Raw genomic sequence first — 19075 nt, 5'->3', positions numbered from 1 at the left:
ACATGGACTGAAGAATGAAGAGGAGATTTGGCTTGCGGGTCATGCATCATTAGAGCACCCGTGGATGATGTGTTGCCGTGACCCTTTAAGAGGAGGACGATTAAATTGTCAACCATAGGCTAGCCCAAGTACGCGAAATATCCATACTGGAGTTGTAATCAAGACGTGCCGATTTTCGCCAAAGTACCCATTTAAATGTCCAGGAACCCATCTCATAATCTTGAGTTCATTTGAGGGTGACAGGGGTTCAAATCTCGAATGGCAGGCAGGGTTGCGGCCAAGTTTAAGTTGCAGGGCGAGATGCAGGCTGGCGGCGCCGGTAACCGGAGGCTGGGTTGAAGTGGAAACTCAACAGTTGGCCGTGTTGAGCCAGAGAGCAATCAGCCCCAATGGATGGGAAGCCGCCGCAAAAGGGTCTTTGTTCTGTCGTATTTCTTTTTCTTCTTCGTTTTCGCACCTGCACAATTCGCGTTTCTATTCGTCACTCCTTGATTGCAGGCGATTGTCGGCAGCTAGAAACGATGATGCGACGTCTACGTCGAGGCAATGCTCAGACTACCTAATATTTATTAACAACAGGCTATACCTACATGCCAGGCCCCAGAAGCTAGAAGCTCGGGAGATGGGCGATCTGGGCCAGCAGCTCGGCGTTGGCGCCGATGTCGCCTGTATCTGGAGATACGGGCGTATCTACGAGCAAAGCAGCGACCGCGAGCGCATTCCATCGCAACAGCATCAATTGGCGAGGAAACACACCCGAGACGACGAGAGGCACTGGCTACAGCTTACGAGATGCTCATTTTCCAAGCCCGAAAATTTTGCTGATGTTTTCTCGTCGTCTTTGCTCACTGCCGGCGAGCCGCTTACTGGACAGCCACTGTACTTTTAGTGCCCGAGACCCTGGAATGCTGGAATGCAGGGTCTACAGCGGTCGCTGGCTCGGCCTTTTTGCACGTGCTTGCACCGGCAGCATCTAGGTAGGCGCAGACACTGACCGGCACTGGCACTGGCCGGTGAATGTGCTACCTACCCAGCCAGTACTGCTAATAAACAGCAGCGTTCCCACTGCCCCGGACATTCACGGCCAGCGCCACCGAATAGCCTCGGGCCAAGCAGCCGTGTCAGACGCCGTGTGCTGCTCCAAGACGAATGACGGCCGGCCGGGCAATGAATGGGTTTGCTGACTACGGAAAATGTCCCCCAGAGAGTGCGCGACTATCTGACATGTGCTGTAGCCTATTTCCATAGCTCTCTCTCTCTCTTGCATCCATCCATCCATCCATTCTCAATCTCAATCCCATCACTGTCCCTTCGCAGCACCGGCTCGGGTTTCCAATTGGAGGCGTAGACGTGCATTGTCGACTTCGCTTCCGTGTTCCCATCCTCGTACGTTAACTATCTCCCCAACGATAAGCTCCCCTCCCGGCATCTGCGCTGCGCCGGATTGCCAGACCAGTGAGCGTTGAGCGCGCCATTCCAGGCTTCTGACTCAGCACGTTGGCTGGCTGCTGGTGTGGTGGTGGTGCAGCCACAGCGCTGGGGGAAGCTCTCAACCGTTGTTCCCTGGCTGTGCGGCGCAAAGAGCTCCAGTGGATGCCCCTACTTCTTCCCGCCCCATCCCCTTTCCCTTCCTTTCTTCTCCAACTCATCAACCTCGTTTCAACATCACAGGCTAACGCTCTCGTCCTTCTTCGCCCCCTCCGCAAAGAAGCACCCTATTCCCCTTGGTCAGGGACATCCCTTTCGCAGCAAAAAAACTCAGCATTCGATATGGTCGCCGCCGCCGCTCCGTCCGCCTCGGGAGGCGAACAGTTGGAGAAGAAGCCCGTCAAGTTCTCCAACCTGCTCCTCGGCGCCGGCCTCAACATGTTTGAAGTCACCACCCTCGGCCAGCCCCTCGAGGTCACCAAGACCACCATGGCCGCCAACCGTGGCGACGGCTTTGCTGCGGCCTTGAGCCGTATCTGGTCTCGAGGTGGTGTTCTCGGCTGTACGTCTTCTACTCCCCCGCTCGCTCGAGTCGCGCCAAAAATCCCAACTCACCCGCATCATCGCGCTAACACCCCGTCGCAGTCTACCAGGGCCTCATCCCCTGGGCCTGGATCGAAGCCTCCACCAAGGGCGCTGTCCTCCTCTTTGTCGCCTCCGAGGCCGAGTACTACGCCCGCTCCTTTGGCGCCTCCGAGTTTGGCGGCGGCATCGTCGGCGGCATGACGGGCGGCGTCGCCCAGGCCTACGCCACCATGGGCTTCTGCACCTGCATGAAGACGGTCGAGATCACCAAGCACAAGCAGGCCGCCTCGGGCGTCAAGCCCCAGTCCACCTTTGCCACCTTCATGGACATTTACCGCAAGGACGGCATCCGCGGCATCAACAAGGGCGTCAACGCCGTCGCCATCCGCCAGATGACCAACTGGGGCTCCCGCTTCGGCCTCAGCCGCCTCGCCGAGGGCGGCATCCGCAGCGCCACCGGCAAGGGCGACAAGGACAAGCTCTCGGCCGTCGAGAAGATTGGCGCCTCGGCCATCGGCGGTGGCCTCTCCGCCTGGAACCAGCCCATCGAGGTCATCCGCGTCGAGATGCAGTCCAAGACGGACGACCCCAACCGCCCCAAGAAGATGACGGTCGGCAACACCTTTCGCTACATTTACAACACCAACGGTTTTGCTGGCCTCTACCGTGGTGTCGCTCCCCGCATCGGTCTCTCCATCTGGCAGACGGTCTGCATGGTTGCCTTTGGTGACATGTGAGAATTTCCCCCATGTGCGCTCGCATGCCCCCCCACACACAGCTGCTAACCTTTTTTGCTCCTACAGTGCCAAGACGTACGTCGAGAAGCTCACCGGCGAGCAGGCTACCGCTAAGCATTAAACGGCGTTTTCTTTCTTTTTTTCGAGTACAGGAGGCCAAGGGACATTGGTAGCGCCTTTACTACAGACCCTCGGATGCTCCTTGCGCAATGACGGCTCGCGTTGGACCGACGACGACAACACATGTTTTTGTTTTATTCTGCTGGAAAAAAAATACCGAATTATAGAGCCATGTATCGATTATTAATGACGATGGAATAGAAACATTGTAAAAGAGACATGCATTGTGTTGATGACTCGTTGCTGTTGTTTCCGTGCTTGCTTTCATTACAACAAGTGCCATGCACGGACCGAGTGATACGTCCCCTCAATGCGTAATGTGTTGATTTTGTATGCATTCGCAATGCGGATGCCTCTTACAAGTCAAGTAAATTCATTTCTTGCTTTTTGTACAAGTTATACATGATCAAAACTACCATTCATTCCCTGGTCCCATTCCCATCCCGCCGAAAACGTTTTCCCCTTATTTTATACCCCTCGCAAAATGTAAATGCTCCTGGAAAAAAAAAAGAAACCGAAACGCCCCAATCCATGTATAACCCTCGTCAGGGGAAAAATCTATAAACTCAAAACTCCGTTTCCGCGTTCCATGCCAACGACTCCTCCTCCTCATCGTCGTCATCCGCCATTGGTGAGTCCTCATACGTGAAGCCCCAGTCTTCACCCTCGTCGCCAATATCCAGCAATGCCCCCGCGCGCACCAGCTCCTCCAGATCCGTCTCCGCCAGCGTCGTCGCGTCAAAGTCCAGCGCGACATTATTCCGGTGCAGCTGCTCCGTCGCGTCGTCCACCGCCGCGGGAGCCAGTCGCCGCATGGAGCGCCTTCTGTGACTCGCCGCGCCGCCGAGCACGCTGTGCCGGCTCTCCTGCTGCAGGCGCTCGTACTTTGTGACGAGCGGCGCGGCCGGGTCGTCGTCGAGGTGCGCGTCCCGCAGGAAGAGGCCCGACGCGGCGTACTGCGAGCCCTGCACGGCGCCAATGACGGGGTTGTGGTGGAGCGTCACCTGCTGCGTGTCGAGGTACTTCCGGCGCGCAAACGTCGCCGCATCCACGTCCTCGTCCTCGTCGGCGGCCGCGGCGTCTGTGAGTGCCAATGCGTCTGGGTCGTGCGCGGGCGCGGGGGGGGGCGGCTCGGCGTGCGGCGTAAAGGGCTTGGGGCGGCGGATTCGTCGGTTCGTGCCGGGCAGCACCATGGTGAATTGTTCCTCGAGCTTCTCGTCCTTGGTCACGGAGAAGAGAAACAAGCGGCCCGTGGCGTCGCCAATGGCGAGCTTGCTGTGGTCTGGCGAGAAGCTGCCGCATGAGATGGGGCCAGGGGCGCGCAGCAGGTCGCGAACAAACGGCTTACGTCTGTTGCGAATATTCCACACCTTGACCACGCCGTCGCTGGAGCCGGTGTACAGCCTGGATAGATCGCTGCCCCAGGTTGTGAACTTGACACCAGTGTCCTCGCGCTCTCGATCTTCAGGTCGCAAGACCTCCTCCAGCGGGCTGCCGTGCTTGAGGACGTGAATCGGCTTGTCGCCCTGCGACACGTCCCACACGTACACCTTGCCGTCGGTGCACGCGGCTGTGACGTAGGCGCTCTGCATGGAATTGGAGACAATGGTGAGCTCGTTGATATCCGACGCGAAGCAGTCGAGCTTCTGGAACTCGCTGTACTCTCCTTCGCGGTGCTGCGCCATGTCTTGTCTAAAGACATGCACCTGGGTGCGCACGCCGTGATCAACGTGGAGGCCGACGGGTGATGTGCCCACAACGAAGCCGCAGACAGTCGGGTGCCACGCCACCTCGAAGACGTTGGCCGTTGTTGCCGTCATCACTTGCACCCGACAGCGCCTGTGCGCATCCCACAGCATGATCTCGCCGGTCTGCTGCTTATCGTTGGGAATATCCTGCTCGTCACCGCTGAAGCTGCGAGGTGAATAGCCGATCAGAAGGAGATGCTGAGTGCCGGGCGCGATTCCCCACTGTACCGTGGCAGGACAGTACGCCCATGTATCAGAGTCATCAGCATCGTTCCGTGAGCAAGATATCGTATAGTAGGAGCTCTCGGCAATGTTGTTCGGGTCCATGGTGTAAATCCGGATTACTTCCGTCTTCGTGTCCGCGGCTGCGGCCACGCGTCCAGAGCCATCCTTGGCCACAACAACAAAATTGACATTGCCGGTATGTTGAAACGTCGCGACGGCTTGCATGGAGCCACCATCCCTGTCTACCTTCCACGCCTTGATCGTCTTGTCGAAACTCGATGTGTAAGCAAGACCATGTATCTTATCATAGTCTGAAGACACCACCGAGGAGTAGATCCAGGGGTCTTGGCTCTGCCGCATCGCCACGGAAGAATTCTCTCCTTTGGTGACGAGTGGTCGAGGGATCCGGTGATCAGGAAACGCGCGCAACATGCCGCGTGATATCGAGCAAAGTAGCAAGTTGCCCGGCTTATTATATTGCTGGTTGTGCGCATCCGAGTGCGCTGTTGTGCCGCAGAGAATATTCTGATGTGGGACCCAAGTCATAGTTGAAATGTCGCCAGCACAGTTGGTAAACTCGGCAGCCAGGCTCATGGCGTCTTCATGCGTCTGCTTAAATGTGGACTGAAAATTGACATATCGCCTTGTTCGGCCCATGCCCGCATTGCCCTCGAGCTCTCGAGCAAACAGCAACGATGACACTGTAGTCTCCCGTCGATGCTCCTTGTGCTGCGGTGTAGGTTCTCGGCGAAGGGATAGAATCTTGGCACTCTTGCCCTCGGCAGCTCTGTCAGCCATTAGATCAGAGCAGAAGTTGCGCACATCTTGCTCCATACGCCCAGGCAGCCTTCCGTCCATGAGCGAGGACACGGGGTATTCAATACACAGTTGCCGTAGCGCAGCGGTAGTTCGGGGAATAGCCATCTGTACATAAGGGTTCATCTCGTCCACCATTTTCGCAATCTCGGCAGCTGAGAAGTCGACATGGTATATTGCAGGTCCATCGCGAAGGGATCTAGCTTTTGCAAAGGCAAGCTTGCTTCCTTGCTGAATAGCATCGCGATCTATCGCTGAGAGGTATGGCCGGCTTGTCAGTTGTGTCCATTGAGGGGCAAGTCGTGGTGATGTTTCCCTTCTAATGCGCGGCTGGTAGGGCTTGCGCAAGGGGCGGTTGGTTCGATTCGGCAGCTGTGCAGGTGTGAGTGCGGGGATTGCAGGCAGCGCAGTGACTGCATGTGCTTCAGGGACCGGTGTTACTTCAGGGACCGGTGTTACTTCAGAGACTGAAGGAACTAAAGGCGATGTAGGGACTGTAGGGACTGCATCAATCACCTGCGATGCCACCTGTTCTTCCTTGATGACCACCGGTCCATCTTGGGTAGTAAGGCGATATTGCTATTTAATAGGTCAGTATGTGTTCTCCTTCCTATTAATTACAAAAAAATTGCCATCTTACAGGTAACAAAGAAAGTTGGCGAACCACCTCGGCAGCTCGTTGCGCCGTTGAGATCTCAGCAACAGGTGTGAGCAAGCCACTGTCATCACCAAGCGTGGAGCGAAACTCGGGGTCTTTAACCAGTATCGTCGCAGCCTTTAAAGAGTGTTAATTTTATTAAATATTAAAGAAAGACGACTTCTAGTCCTTTTGAAAGGGTAAAACATACCTGGATGGCAATGGCATCAAGTTTTAGCTCAGCGGCTGGCAATTCACCAACAGCACGTATTATATGTGGAAGCAGCTGCGAACGCAACTTCGTCCGCAACGTGTCTCTCCGGGCCTGCGAACTCGTCCTGCTGCTCGGCCTGGACGAGCTCATCCGCAGTCTCTTGGTCGGCGGCAGCTCGTCGTCCGACGCCTCCCTCTTGACCTCTTCACGTCCCTGCGGAGGGGCACTCCTGCTCTGGCCGCCTGGCGGCGCAGCGTCTTGGGCTCCCATTAGAAAGAGCACGCCGGTAGTGCTGCCATTCGCCAATGTCAGGCCGTGGCTCCCCGCGGCGCTCGCGTTCATTCAGGCTGTGAGCGCCCTATACCGGGATGTCAGGAGAGGCCGCGATGTCGCGTCACGCCCAGCACGACCTGCGACCAAAGGGCAGCACAGCGCCGGATGGGCAGGCAGATGCCGGCGAGAAATGATTTAGGATAAAAGATGCGCCCGATGAGAGCAGAAATCGCGTGTCTCTAAAGCTTAAAACGCGTGCCGTCTGGCGCTGATCGTCTGCTGGTTCCTTAAAGTCTTAAAGGAGGTGCGGGGCGAAGCGGCCGCGATGTGAGGTACAGAACAGCCTTAGTCATCATTAGTGTCTAGGGTAGGCAGGTTTTAGAATATGGACCCACTCTTAAGATTGTTAAAAAGACTATATAGAGGGGTATAAGGAAAGGAAGCACTCTATAATGTAAATAGTAAAGAGAATAAAGAAAAGAATATAGATCAACTAACTCCAGACAGTTTTAAAGGATAGAATATAATTATGGTATAACTGTAGTGTCATGTGCTCTGTAGCGAACGGAATAGCCTAGCAATTGATTGTGTATGTGGTGTTTTGTAGCGTATCGTGAATGATCAGATGTGGTTTTAAAACGCCTAAAATGTGCACGATTGAATATGATTTACTGCGTTGCAATTGAAAGTAAGCGAGTTGCGCCAAAGGTGCGCAAAGCGCGTCGTGCAGGCGGCCGAGGGACACTGGCAGTGCCGTAGCTTGGAAGGCAAACAAGTGCAGCTAGGAGTTCACGGCGTGATTTAAAGAGATTGGAACAGTTGCTTTATCGTACGAGGCGCTTTTAAAAACGAAAGTGAAAGGCTACAGACTAAGCGCAGCCTATTCAAGCTCGTATTGGGAGTAATTAATGTGGTGTTGCGGCTTTTAAGACCGTGCGTCACACCTCCAGTGAATAAGGGCTTGTGTCATACATGTAATGAATATGAAGGCCCTCAAATCGCTAGGGTGGCATTCAAACAGTGAATTGCTTATTTACACGATAAAAAAGCGATGGAAGCCTAGCACTGCCATAATCACGCGTTTAGTAGTCTTTTTTTTTATAACTTGGCGAAATAGAAAAGGGAAAGTCTCTACGTTCTTATATACGCAGCCGAAGCGCTTTTGCTAACCCTCTAGTTCGAACCAGCGAAAACAGCAGAACCCAAGCGCACAAGTCAAACAGTTTCATACACATCATATCAGCAAAGGCTCCAGATAGCCTAGCAATGGTCGATTATTCACCACAGCAGGCCCTCAAACTGCGTGCGCAGGCGGCGCTCCGCTCCCGACGTCTTGTCTTCACCACCACCGCCGCCATTGACCTTGCCCTTGGGCCCGTTGCTGGTCGCGGCGCCGGTGACGACAAACAGCTCGCCGGAGCTGTCGCTCGTCATGAACGTGCGGCCCTTGCCGTCGAGCCAGAGGCCGGCGGGGCGGAAGCAGCTGCCGGGGCAGTCGGCGTTGTCGGCGTTCCAGAGGAGCATCTCCTCGGCGTCGGCGCTGTCGGCGCCGGCGACGGGCTGGCCGTCGGCGAAGCTCACGCGGCTGAGCCTGTAGCCGTTGGGGGGCTGGCGGTTCCTGCGTCGTCGATGTCAGTCAGTCACGGGAAGATAGGATAGGTGTGGATGTGCACGTACCAGCTTCCGTGAATGGCAATCAGTGCAGCGCTGCCGTCGTTGAGAAACTTGAGGTCGAGAGGCGCGAGGTGGGAGCTAAAGGTGATGCGCGGCGCGGTCGCGTTGTCGCGGCACCAGTCGTCGGTGTAGCCGGTGATGTGGTCGCCCGTCATCTGCAGGCCGACCTTGGGGCCGCCCTGGACGGAAAAGTCCTTGACGTTGCTGGGGTCGTAGATGGCGACGCAGCCGGGGTAGCCGTAGTTGCGGCCGTACTGGTCGCTCGAGGTGTCGTTGGGCAGGCCGTGAAAGTTCATCTCCTCACCGGGGTTGGAGTTGTGAATGTCGTCGCCCTCGCGCTTCATGTTGTCGATGGAATTTTCGACCGTCCACTTGCATGATGATTAGCGTCTCCTTCTGTTTTTTTTCTCTCGCGGTTTCTTGGTTCAATTCCTTATTGAGAAAAAAAAAGAGAATACTCACAATGTGGCCGTTTGTGGGGTCGTCCGCCACGCCAACGCTGTTGCGCAGGCCCCATCCCAGCACCTCGCCCGCCGTGTAGTCGACCGTCTCGGCGCCGTCCTTGACGAGATCTGCAATTTTAAAGGTGCGGAGCTGGCTGCGCCCAGACTTGATGTCGGCCGTCTCCTTGTCAATGTTGTCGTTGGAGCCGCGCGACACGAGCAGCAGGTCCGAGTTGTGGCGGGGCACCAGCAGCGTGCGCGAGACGTGGTCGGTCTGCTTCATGCCGTTGATGAGGTGCTTGGCGTCCCCGACGCTGCCCTTTTCGGCGTCGTACGGGTACGCGTACACGCTCTCGGCCGACGAGACGAACAGCGTCTTGCCGTCGCCTGAGAGGGCGATGCCGTGGTTGAGCTGCCGGGTGAGAGAGTGGTTGGTCAGCTGCCGCGATCCTCCTCTTCCTTTACAGGCCAAGTTGGTGAGAAACAACTTACAGTGCCATCGTCAATCAGCTGCGCGCTGGACGAGACGCAGACGTCGAGGCCGTCGGCGTCGTCGAGGACCACGCGCGTCACGCCCTTGCCCTTGGCTTCGACGACGAGGAGGTTGCCCGCCGAGTCCATGACGACGCCGCGCGGGCGGGCGAGGCCATTCTGCAAGACTTTAAAGGCAACGCCGTCGGCCGTCTGGGGGTTCGAGGCCGGCGCTGGGCCGGGGCAGGCTGTGGCGGCGACGGCCGTCTGTGCGACCGCGGCGAGGGCGACGACGAAGCTCTGTAATACCGTCATCGCGGGACTTGCACACAAAAATATATGGCCCTGTATAATTCACTAGAGTGGGAATTTGATCAAGTGGCAAAGGCAAGAGTGGAAGAAACGCGGAGAGATGAAGAGAGAAAGAGAGCGGAGACGCGTAGTCTTTAACTGGCAAGCAAGCTCCCGGCTTCAATTCTTTGCTTTTTGCTAGTAGAACGGTCTGCCGGAGGATTATCCGCCGATCCCCTCATCCATACCTTCCGAGACCTGCCTGTTTCGTACAGGTCGCTATCGACAGGCATTGTGGCGTCTTGCTCCAAACAGGCCAAGCCGCCTGTGGTGGTAGTGGGTGGCGGGGGGACGCAAGGCCAAGCTTCTCTGCAGAAACCCCGCCAGTAAAAAGGCTGGGAGGGATATGTGAGGGTTGCTTTCTGCGACGCTGGAAGAACAAGTCTCATATATTTTAGGCCCTCCCACCCCCTCCTCTGCGGGCTTGCCTTCGGTATGGAGTAAAGTGCCAGGAAGCATAAGCCCGCATGGTGTTAGCGTCATTGGCATAACCAAGGAGCTTATGGCGGCGCAAGGGAGAACGAGTAGAAATTCACCAGCTGCCCAGTATAGGCTGCCTATAACAAGTAATCGCAGAGTATTAACAGATGTCGCAAGTAGGCAGTTCCATATTCTCCGAATTTACGGGCTTTGATGCCCAAATAGCGTACAGTTGAGGGGCCAGTATATAAGCTTAATGCCTTCCAGCACTTTGCGTACTCCACCGGCAGTTGGGGGACCCGGGAGCTGGGGTTTTTCGAATACGTCACGCCCAGACACGGGCCGCTACTTAGGAATGAAGCAGTGAGCACCTCTTACTGCACCACGTTACTTTCGACTGCCAACTAACTACTGTAGCACCAAGCTAATTTAGCAATAATCATGTCTATATTGCTCTACCAGCGCTGTCGACAGAAGCGGGGGAATTAGCTGCACAGATAGGCAGCACCATGGTCTCTTCTGATAAAGTGCAATATAGTGCAAACACATGTGGGTTCAGTGCTGGCTCGTCTCTCCCACGTACTGGACGGGACGATCACTGGCTGGCGCTGGAATGAGGCCATGCGACGGTGCTAGACTACCTCTAACCTTGCATCGGCCGCTCGTCATCTATTTCTAGCCGTGGGATGGCCGGCCGGCGATGTCAATGTTCCACAGCACACATGTCTGGTTAGTCTCCGGACGGCACGCTAGTGAAGTAGCTCAAGAGAGACAAGACTGAAACTACCTCTCTCAACCCCTGCAAGATCAATAACGCAGTCATGAAGTGTATTTGTAGTCTCAAACGATGAGCCTTTCTATATAATCACAGAACATAAAAAACTTCCCCTCCCTTCTAGTTAGTCGCTAAGCATACAATGAATGGCGCAGCCGTCAAGCAAAATTTGTTCGGCTGGCATTCTTCATCCTGTCGATATTCCTTCGGCTATGTGTCGTGTTTACAGCTTGAACTTGCTGGGTTCCTCCGTGGCCTTGATCTCCGCATACAAGCGATCAATTTCAGTGCGGAAAGCCTTGGCGGCTTGCGGGCGCTTGAGCTTGAGACTAGAGAAAAATGCATGTTAGTACAGCCAAGTAGCTGGTCGCGAATTTGGTCGACTTACGTAGGGGTCAACAGGCCGTTGTCGGGGGTAAAGGGGTCGATGACGAGGTGAACGTTGCGGACACGCTCCCAGTTGTTGAACTTGTGGCTGCGGCCAATCTTGTCGAGCACCTTGAGGACAGCCTCCTTGACCTTGGGTTCGCTGGCAGCGGCGTTGATGGCAGTGTTGTCACCGGCAGGAACGGTTCTGCCAAGAGCCTTGCTGGCAAAGGGAGGGAAGTTCTCGGGGTCGACACCGAAGATGGCGACGAGAGTGGATTCCTTGGAGTCGCCGTGCACGTAGGCTGTGGCGACAATGTTGGTGTTGCCGAGGTAAACGTTCTCGATGCGCTCGGGAGAAATGTACTCACCCTGCGCGAGCTTGAGGACGTTCTTCTTGCGGTCGATGATGCGGAGACGGCCGAGACTGTCAATCTCACCAATATCGCCGGAGTGGAACCAGCCGTCCGCCTCGAGGACCTTCTTGTTCTCCTCGTCGTTCTTGTGGTAACCCTGGAACATGGTAGGGCCGCGCATGAGCACCTCACCACGGGGGTTGGGCTTGTCATCGACGCTGTAGTTGTAGTCGGGGACGGACTCGAGGCAGAGCTCCACGCAAGGGAGAGGAGGTCCCAGGTTGCCGGCAGAGTAATCGCGGCTCAGCTGCACGGTAGCACCGGCATACGTCTCAGTCATGCCGTATCCCTGGCGGAACTCGTTGCCAAAGGCGGCACCGAGGAACTCCTGCACGTCGGGGTCGAGCTGGGCACTGCCGCTGATCATGGAGCGGGCATTGTCGAGACCGACAGCGGCGCGAACCTTCTTCGTCCATAGTCTATCGTAGAAGAAGTGGGTGTTGGTGGTGCTGCCGGGAGGCTGGCGCATGTAGCCCTTCTTGACGTCGATCACGTGTCTGGACAGAGCGCCCTTGAAGCCGGGGGCCTCGACGGTGGCGGCCTTGATGGCCGAGTTGAATCGGTTGAAAAGTCGCGGCACCGAAGGGAAGGACGTGGGCTTCAGGAGCTTCAGATCGTCAACGAGGCCAAGAACATCACCACGGAAGAAGCCGACAGCAGCGCCAGAAACAAGCGCAAGCTGGTCGATCATGCGGCCGTAAATATGGGCGAGCGGCAGGTACGACATGTGGATGTCGTTGGCCTGGACGTTGCCCATGGAGCGGGCACCGTTGATGGCCGCAACCGCATTGCCCTGGTGCATGACGACGCCCTTGGGAGGACCGGTAGTACCGGAGGTGTAATTGATGGTGGTGAGGTCATTCCAAGTCGGGGGGCGGAAGCCGCGACCGCTCTGAAGGCCAATCTCCTCGAGCTGCTGAATCTCGTACAGCTTGAGGCCGGCTTGAGCGGCAATATCTCTCAGGATGTTGCCGGGGTTCTTGTCCTTGTGCTCGCCCTTGTCCAAGGGGTCCAGCGAGACGATGATCTTCAGGGTGGGCACACGGGAAGCAAGCTTGATAAGAACAGGAATGTGGTTGGCCGAGCAAGCAACGACGGGGAGCTCAGCGTGGTTAATGATGTACTCGGTGGTGTCGGGGCCGAGCGTCTCGTAGAGCGAAACACTGAAGAGGCTCTGCGAGGTACAAGCCATATCTGAGGAACATGTTAGGGTGATGGAGCTTCAGAGCAAGGGATGAAAGATCAGCACATACCGACCAGATGCCACTCTGGGGTGTTGGGGGACCAGATGCCAACGCCGTATTTGCTGTTGGTGTAACCGGCCTGCTGAACGACATCGACAATACCAGCACCGAGATTCTTGCGGCGCTCGCCCATCTCGCCGTATGTCATCCAATCGAACTTGTTCTCGTGCTCCTGCGTGGCGGGATTCCACTTGCGCACGCCGAGCGCCTTCCTGGGGCCATATTTCTTGATCGCAAGCTCGAGGAGGTCGTGGACGGACTCGACCTCGGGCTCGAGCTTGGTCAGGAGAGGCTGGTCGCGGAAGCGCCAGTGGCGGTAGACGGGGGTGCGGTTGGGACGCTCGGAGCCGGGAATCGGGACAGCGTGAGGAGCACCCACCGGCGGCGGCGCGCTGAGGTCGGCGATGATCTGGTCTGCGGTTTGAGGGGCCATGGCTGCGGTGTTGTGTTGAGGAACCTAGCAGGAGAGCAGCGATGTCAGATTAGCCATGTGCGGGTTTCGGTTGAGGCGAGGCCGGCAAGCCGAGCTAGTAGCCGCGAGGAGCAAACTTACGAAGACGGTGCAGGGGAGGAAAATCAGTAAAGCCAGACGAAGGGGGAAAGAAAACACCAAACAGATGACAAACTGGCTCGTCGTCTTTGGACAGCGGAAAGGATGGTGAGAAAGAAGGGGCCGACGATTGGATCTTTTGACACGCAGACCCAAGCCAAGTCGTTGACAAGTCTTGCGCCCAAATTGGTCATGAAGTCCGGGGCACCGCCCACTAGCACTGGCCGAGGTTATGGGGATGCTATGGGGTGCCTCGGCAGCACCAGCGCGACTGGGGCCGCTAAGTAGACACGTCCACTGTCAGGTGTCGTCAGGCAGAGAGGCGTCCGGCCGCAGAAGCCACACGCTAATAATTTCTGGTGCAGCTCTCGGCGGCGGGCTGTGAGGGACCTGGAGGAGGTGGGGAGAGCTGCTGCGTCGAGAGCATGCGTCCCCTGTGGCTCACAGTAGTTTCGGCGCGACCTCTCCGTCTCTGGCAAGGCGAACGGGCGATTCGCAGGTCAACGTCGGACTTGTGAGGCTCATGCAAAATCCGCCCACATGTCTCTGGGGTGTATTAACCTGGGGGCGGCTGCTCGTACGGGTTGCTGGCTTGGTGGCTTTTGGGGCGGCTCCTCCGGGTCAAATGCGCGGGCCGAAAGTCCGTAACAGTTTTACCTCTCCAATTTGACTTTCAGAGGTTGTGCTCGATACCCGACTGCGTGTTCCCCGTCCCCCGCGCGCGTCTTCATCGAGGGGGGACCTAAGGGCTTGCTAGATGCAGTATGGCGCGTCCACGGCAGCGCCGGCGGTCCTTAGCCGAGACACCGGTAGACCCAGAACAAAAAAATCCGTCCGTCTCTAATTTGATGGGTGTGAGGATCAATGGATGTGAGGAATAAGTTATTCTTTTGCTGGTGGCGATGTTGATGAGCGTCGAACCATGCCGGTCGCACAATTTCGGCGCCGTTTGCCTCTGAGCAGCGTTTTTTTGCCAACCGAAGCTTGCCAGCTGGCGGGGGTCTGCACGTACAGTGTTGACGATCAACCTTCACATGCTGCCAAACACAATCACTGTGGTCTGCACTTGCGCTCCTCTACTGATAAAGCGCTGAACCAAGTACCGGAACGATGGACAAGAAAGATGAACAAATTAAATTAGCACATATGACATCTGTTCATCTTCTTCACGACCATTATTCGTCTTGTGTACGCGAATATAGAAAGTAAAAGACGTGACGCGGAGAAATGCGCACTACCCTAGACTTGTAAAGAGAGTATAAAATAAGTTTAGCTTAGATCTTAAAGGGAAATAAGGCCATCCGCTTCAACGTTCCACAAGGACAACCAGCGTGATTGGTTTAGTGGTAAAATTCTCCGTTGCCATCCGCAACGTCGGGGAGCCCTGGGTTCGATTCCCAGATCACGCATTTCTTTTGCCGAGTTACATTTTTTTTTGGCACTTTTACTTTCCAGCGCGTCCAGATACTATGCGATTGACGTACTTTTTTTCTCGTTTGCAAAAATCTTGTCCGTTCAGATATGACATTCAGCAGGCTTGCCCTCTGTCCCCTACAAAACATACGAAATGCACATTTAGTTAAGCCGTACCAGGTCAGCGTCTGTTTGCGAGCGCTCTCCGTTTGCCCCTCATCAGTTTGCATGCCTGAGCAACATCGCCAGTCTCAAACGCGTTGAAATGGTTCGCCTGTGTGGCCGCACAAAGGGCCGATTCTCGCATCTCTTACTTATAGGCTACACAAAAAACTAGTAGAGTTGAGAAACGGATGCATTTTTATTCCTTTGCATCATCACTTTTGCTCTGCATTCTTTTTTAGATCGCGTCAGCCTCTGTTCACTTCCTTTTGATCCACATGCCAGACGACTTACACTGTCAACAAGACCTCTCCACCGGCGAACAAACGGACAACCGATCGGAGCAGCCACGAGGAAAAAAACAAACAAAGGACCCTCTGTTAAAAAGGGAGCCTCAAGTCTGACTCTGGATTGCTTCTATTTTTGCTTTCCCAGCCCTGCCCTTCTCTGTGTCAGCTATACGTCGTGGCGTCAAAATCATGGGTCGCCCAGGCGTCATCTTCCTCCGTGTTCTCCAGGGTCTCTTGGCCCTGGGCAATTTAGCATTGGCGGCGTACGGTAAGTTGAATCCATCAAACCCCAGAGCGAAATCCCCGTCTGTTTTCCGCGGTGAGCCTCCTCCTCCCAGGGCCCGGTACTAACGAAGGAGGCAAATAGTCTACAACTGGTACTCGAGTGTAGCGCACCGACCGAGCCCCGGCGCTCTGCAGTTCCTCGTCTTTGCGCCGTGCGTGTCCATTGTCTCGATCGTCTACCTCGAAGTCGCCGTGCGGCAGAAGCGCATGATCATGGCCCACCGGCTGACGTCGATGGGCGTCGAGGGGCTCAACGCCATCCTCTACTTTGGTGGGTTCATCGCCTTTGCTCTGACACTGAGCGACTCGTCGTCGTCGACGGCGGCCTCGTCGTGCGAGGGCCTGAGCTGCACGCTCAGCCGGGCCGTCGCCGTCATTGCCGCGGCCGAGTTTAGCGCCTGGATCGCGTCGACGATCCTCGCCGCGCAGGAGTGGTTCCAGAGCGAGGCGCACATGAACAAGATCACGGCCGCACGACGCCAGATGGCCGAAACGAATGCGAGGTCTTGAGGATTTACATAATTTTGGAGCGAGGAGGGGGAGAGGAAGAGACACTGATTGTGTAGCAGGTCAAAATTACGCGAGAACGCGTTTGTGTCGGTTTGACACTGGGTGTTGGATCCTGACGATTACGAATTTACCCCATCTCTGGTATATAATTACCCGCGAGCGCAATGCAGTACAGAAAAGCCATTGCATATGCATAATACCATTTCCCTCATTTATCAACCATCATCGCTGAGCCTTGATCTGCAAGCCCTGTCCCGCCTGCAGGTTGCATGTATTATACTTGAGATCGGCTGTTCCTGCGTCTTGTAGGCCGTAGTGGAAGTTTATCCAAGTTCCAACGCCACATGAAATGCTTTAGGGCTTTTTCAAATAGAGAGAATCTTTTTGGGCAAGGGGTTTAAGGTTGACGCCACGCCGATTACGGGGTAAGGTAATAAATATTACGCGCTTCCTTAATTAACGCGTCTCTTCCCAAAATCGTACAACGATGTTCGCGTTAATAATGATGCTGTAGTCACAAGAATTTTCCAAAAGTTTACAGCTTTTATCAAGTCGTTCCTCTCCCAAACAGAGCGTTTTATTATCTGCGCAATTCATACCCAACGTAATGGCCTCGCTCGGATCTGCGCTTCGCTAGCGTCCGGAGCACAGGATATCCGTACAATACCGCGCAATGAATCCATCCATCGAGCCATCTCCTGGCCATTGAAAATGACGCGACCTGGCCGTCCGGTTGCGCAGCCTGCCACTGTGGCGATGGCGTGCTTTTGGTGCGAATGCCAGAAAGCTCGCCGCCCGCCGTACCCCACCCCAGCTCTTGTGCCTGCAAGCCCACCATGCCATGCACCTAAGGCCTAAGGTAGGTAATAGAGGGGTGCGCCGCGTCCATGATGCGAGAGGCATGCTGTTGCGAAAATCGGGGAGGGGCAGAGGGGGATATGCAATCGACCGGCGGCAGATGAGGGGTAGTGAGGACAGCTGAGGTCACATTGCAATTTTTGTTTATAACATTGCGCCTCGCCATCTTCACGCTGCGTAAAGCCTCTCCTCCCTCATCCAGTACCCGCTCTAGCTCCAGCATACATATATTGGTAGCCACCTATCCTACGTCACATACGTTATACCGATATACCACGAGTCTTGGACGACACCCCGCACCATGGCCGAGCAACTCAGCAAGAATTTCGAGACGCTTCAGCTCCATGCTGGGTATGTTGACAATCCTCTTTCCCAAGGCTCCTAAACGATATTTGTGGCAGGCTCAAGCTCCCTGGTCGCTAGCTTACACTGACATTCACAGCCAGGAGCCTGATCCTACCACCAACTCGCGCGCAGTGCCCATCTACGCTACCACGGTAAGAATCACATTGCAGTATTTTGGACTGCGTCAATTGACCCAATGATAGAGCTTCACATTCAATGACTCGGCCCATGGCGCGAGGCTATTCGGCCTCAAGGAGTTTGGCAACATTTACTCCAGAATCATGAACGTACGTCGCCGCTCCCCAAGGACAACGGGTTTGTCTGGGCAGGACTCCTTTAACACCGCATAGCCTACTGTCGATGTTTTCGAGAAGCGAATTGCTGCTCTGGAAGGCGGTGCTGCCGCTCTCGCCGCCTCGTCTGGCCAGAGTGCCCAGTTCATCACCATCAACACGCTTGCCCACGCCGGCGACAACATCATCTCCACGTCGAACCTCTACGGCGGCACATACAACCAGTTCAAAGTCTTCCTGCCTCGCCTCGGAATCCAGACCAAATTCGTCAACGGCGACAACCCCGACGAGATTGCTGCCCTGATTGACGACAAGACCAAGGCCATCTACGTCGAGAGCATCGGCAACCCTCGCTACAACGTGCCGGACCTCGAGGCCATTGCCAAGGTTGCGCACGCCAAGGGCGTCCCTCTTGTTGTAAGTTGCGTCGCGCCGAGTGAAAACCCACTACTGTAAAACCTGGCGAAAAATATTAACACTGTCGCGCACAGGTCGACAACACCTTTGGCGCTGGTGGCTACTTCCTGCGCCCCATCGACCACGGCGCCGACATTGTCGTGCACTCGGCCACCAAGTGGATTGGCGGACACGGCACCACCGTCGGCGGCGTCATTGTCGACAGTGGCAAGTTTGACTGGGGCGCCAACGCTGCGCGCTTCCCGCAGTTTGTCGAGCCCTCCGAGGGCTACCACGGCCTCAAGTTCTGGGAGACGTTTGGGGCCGCCTCTTTCATCATCCGCGCGCGCGTCGAGATTGTGCGCGACCTCGGCGCCTACCTCAACCCGTTCGCCGCCCAGCAGCTGCTGCTCGGCACCGAGACGCTGTCGCTGCGCGCCGAGCGCCACGCCCAAAACGCCCTCGCCCTCGCCCAGTACCTCGAGAAGAGCCCCAAGGTCAGCTGGGTCTCCTATCCGGGCCTGGCCAGCCACGGCTCGCACGAGCTGGCCAAGCGGTACCTCAAGAGGGGCTTCGGAGGCGTCCTGAGCTTTGGCGTCAAGGGCGGCGTCGCCGAGGGCGCCAAGGTCGTCGACAACTTCAAGCTCATCTCCAACCTGGCCAATGTTGGCGATGCCAAGACTCTGGCTATTCAGTACGTTGCGTTTGCCATGTCGCGAAGAAGTTTGCTAATTTGTATCAGCCCTTGGAGCACGACCCATGAACAGCTTTCCGACGAGGAAAAGGCCAACTCTGGCGTCACCGAGGTAAGTGCCGCCATGTGGACGTAAATAAGTCGGTGACTGATAATGGGCAGGATCTCATTCGCATTTCGGTTGGTATCGAGCACATTGATGACATCATTGCCGACTTTGAACAGTCCTTCTCCGCGGCTGGTATTTAGCGCAGTCTGCGATATGGAATTTAGCAACACAGAAACACGTCGAAAGATGGGCGAACCTTACTCCCGATATTAATAGCAAATGCAAGC

The 19075-nt window shown here is 55.8% G+C and overlaps 6 protein-coding genes across 6 annotated transcripts; 3 read left to right on the top strand and 3 right to left on the bottom strand.

Annotated features, from left to right (window-relative positions):
* Positions 1 to 258: 258 nt before the first annotated feature.
* Positions 259 to 2871, top strand: LMH87_009598 (uncharacterized protein; the record flags this gene model as incomplete). Its single annotated transcript, XM_056196622.1, has 7 exons — positions 259 to 319; positions 890 to 977; positions 1058 to 1175; positions 1236 to 1386; positions 1709 to 1990; positions 2074 to 2746; positions 2817 to 2871. The coding sequence occupies 7 exons, from the start codon at positions 259 to 261 to the stop codon at positions 2869 to 2871; spliced, it is 1428 nt and encodes a 475-aa protein (XP_056053751.1).
* Positions 2872 to 3436: 565 nt separating this feature from the next.
* Positions 3437 to 6852, bottom strand: LMH87_009597 (uncharacterized protein; the record flags this gene model as incomplete). Its single annotated transcript, XM_056196621.1, has 4 exons — positions 3437 to 6031; positions 6101 to 6238; positions 6300 to 6434; positions 6508 to 6852. 4 exons carry the CDS (start codon positions 6850 to 6852, stop codon positions 3437 to 3439), a joined length of 3213 nt encoding a protein of 1070 aa, XP_056053750.1.
* A 1209-nt stretch (positions 6853 to 8061) lies between these two features.
* LMH87_009596 (uncharacterized protein) lies at positions 8062 to 9686 on the bottom strand (the record flags this gene model as incomplete). The annotated part of the gene is made up of 4 exons (XM_056196620.1): positions 8062 to 8401; positions 8461 to 8828; positions 8920 to 9312; positions 9393 to 9686. The coding sequence occupies 4 exons, from the start codon at positions 9684 to 9686 to the stop codon at positions 8062 to 8064; spliced, it is 1395 nt and encodes a 464-aa protein (XP_056053749.1).
* Positions 9687 to 11140: 1454 nt separating this feature from the next.
* On the bottom strand, positions 11141 to 14018 carry LMH87_009595 (uncharacterized protein; the record flags this gene model as incomplete). The annotated part of the gene is made up of 6 exons (XM_056196619.1): positions 11141 to 11246; positions 11306 to 11588; positions 11655 to 12893; positions 12953 to 13400; positions 13497 to 13773; positions 13939 to 14018. The coding sequence occupies 6 exons, from the start codon at positions 14016 to 14018 to the stop codon at positions 11141 to 11143; spliced, it is 2433 nt and encodes an 810-aa protein (XP_056053748.1).
* A 1529-nt stretch (positions 14019 to 15547) lies between these two features.
* Positions 15548 to 16153, top strand: LMH87_009594 (uncharacterized protein; the record flags this gene model as incomplete). The annotated part of the gene is made up of 2 exons (XM_056196618.1): positions 15548 to 15626; positions 15726 to 16153. The coding sequence occupies 2 exons, from the start codon at positions 15548 to 15550 to the stop codon at positions 16151 to 16153; spliced, it is 507 nt and encodes a 168-aa protein (XP_056053747.1).
* A 1159-nt stretch (positions 16154 to 17312) lies between these two features.
* On the top strand, positions 17313 to 18988 carry LMH87_009593 (uncharacterized protein; the record flags this gene model as incomplete). The annotated part of the gene is made up of 7 exons (XM_056196617.1): positions 17313 to 17362; positions 17454 to 17508; positions 17560 to 17643; positions 17707 to 18066; positions 18141 to 18739; positions 18788 to 18851; positions 18902 to 18988. The coding sequence occupies 7 exons, from the start codon at positions 17313 to 17315 to the stop codon at positions 18986 to 18988; spliced, it is 1299 nt and encodes a 432-aa protein (XP_056053746.1).
* Between the last annotated feature and the right edge of the window lie 87 nt (positions 18989 to 19075).

Source organism: Akanthomyces muscarius, chromosome 5 (genome assembly GCF_028009165.1).
Source record: "Akanthomyces muscarius strain Ve6 chromosome 5, whole genome shotgun sequence".
NCBI lineage: Eukaryota > Fungi > Ascomycota > Sordariomycetes > Hypocreales > Cordycipitaceae > Akanthomyces > Akanthomyces muscarius.
This window is presented reverse-complemented; position numbering and strand designations above follow the sequence as displayed.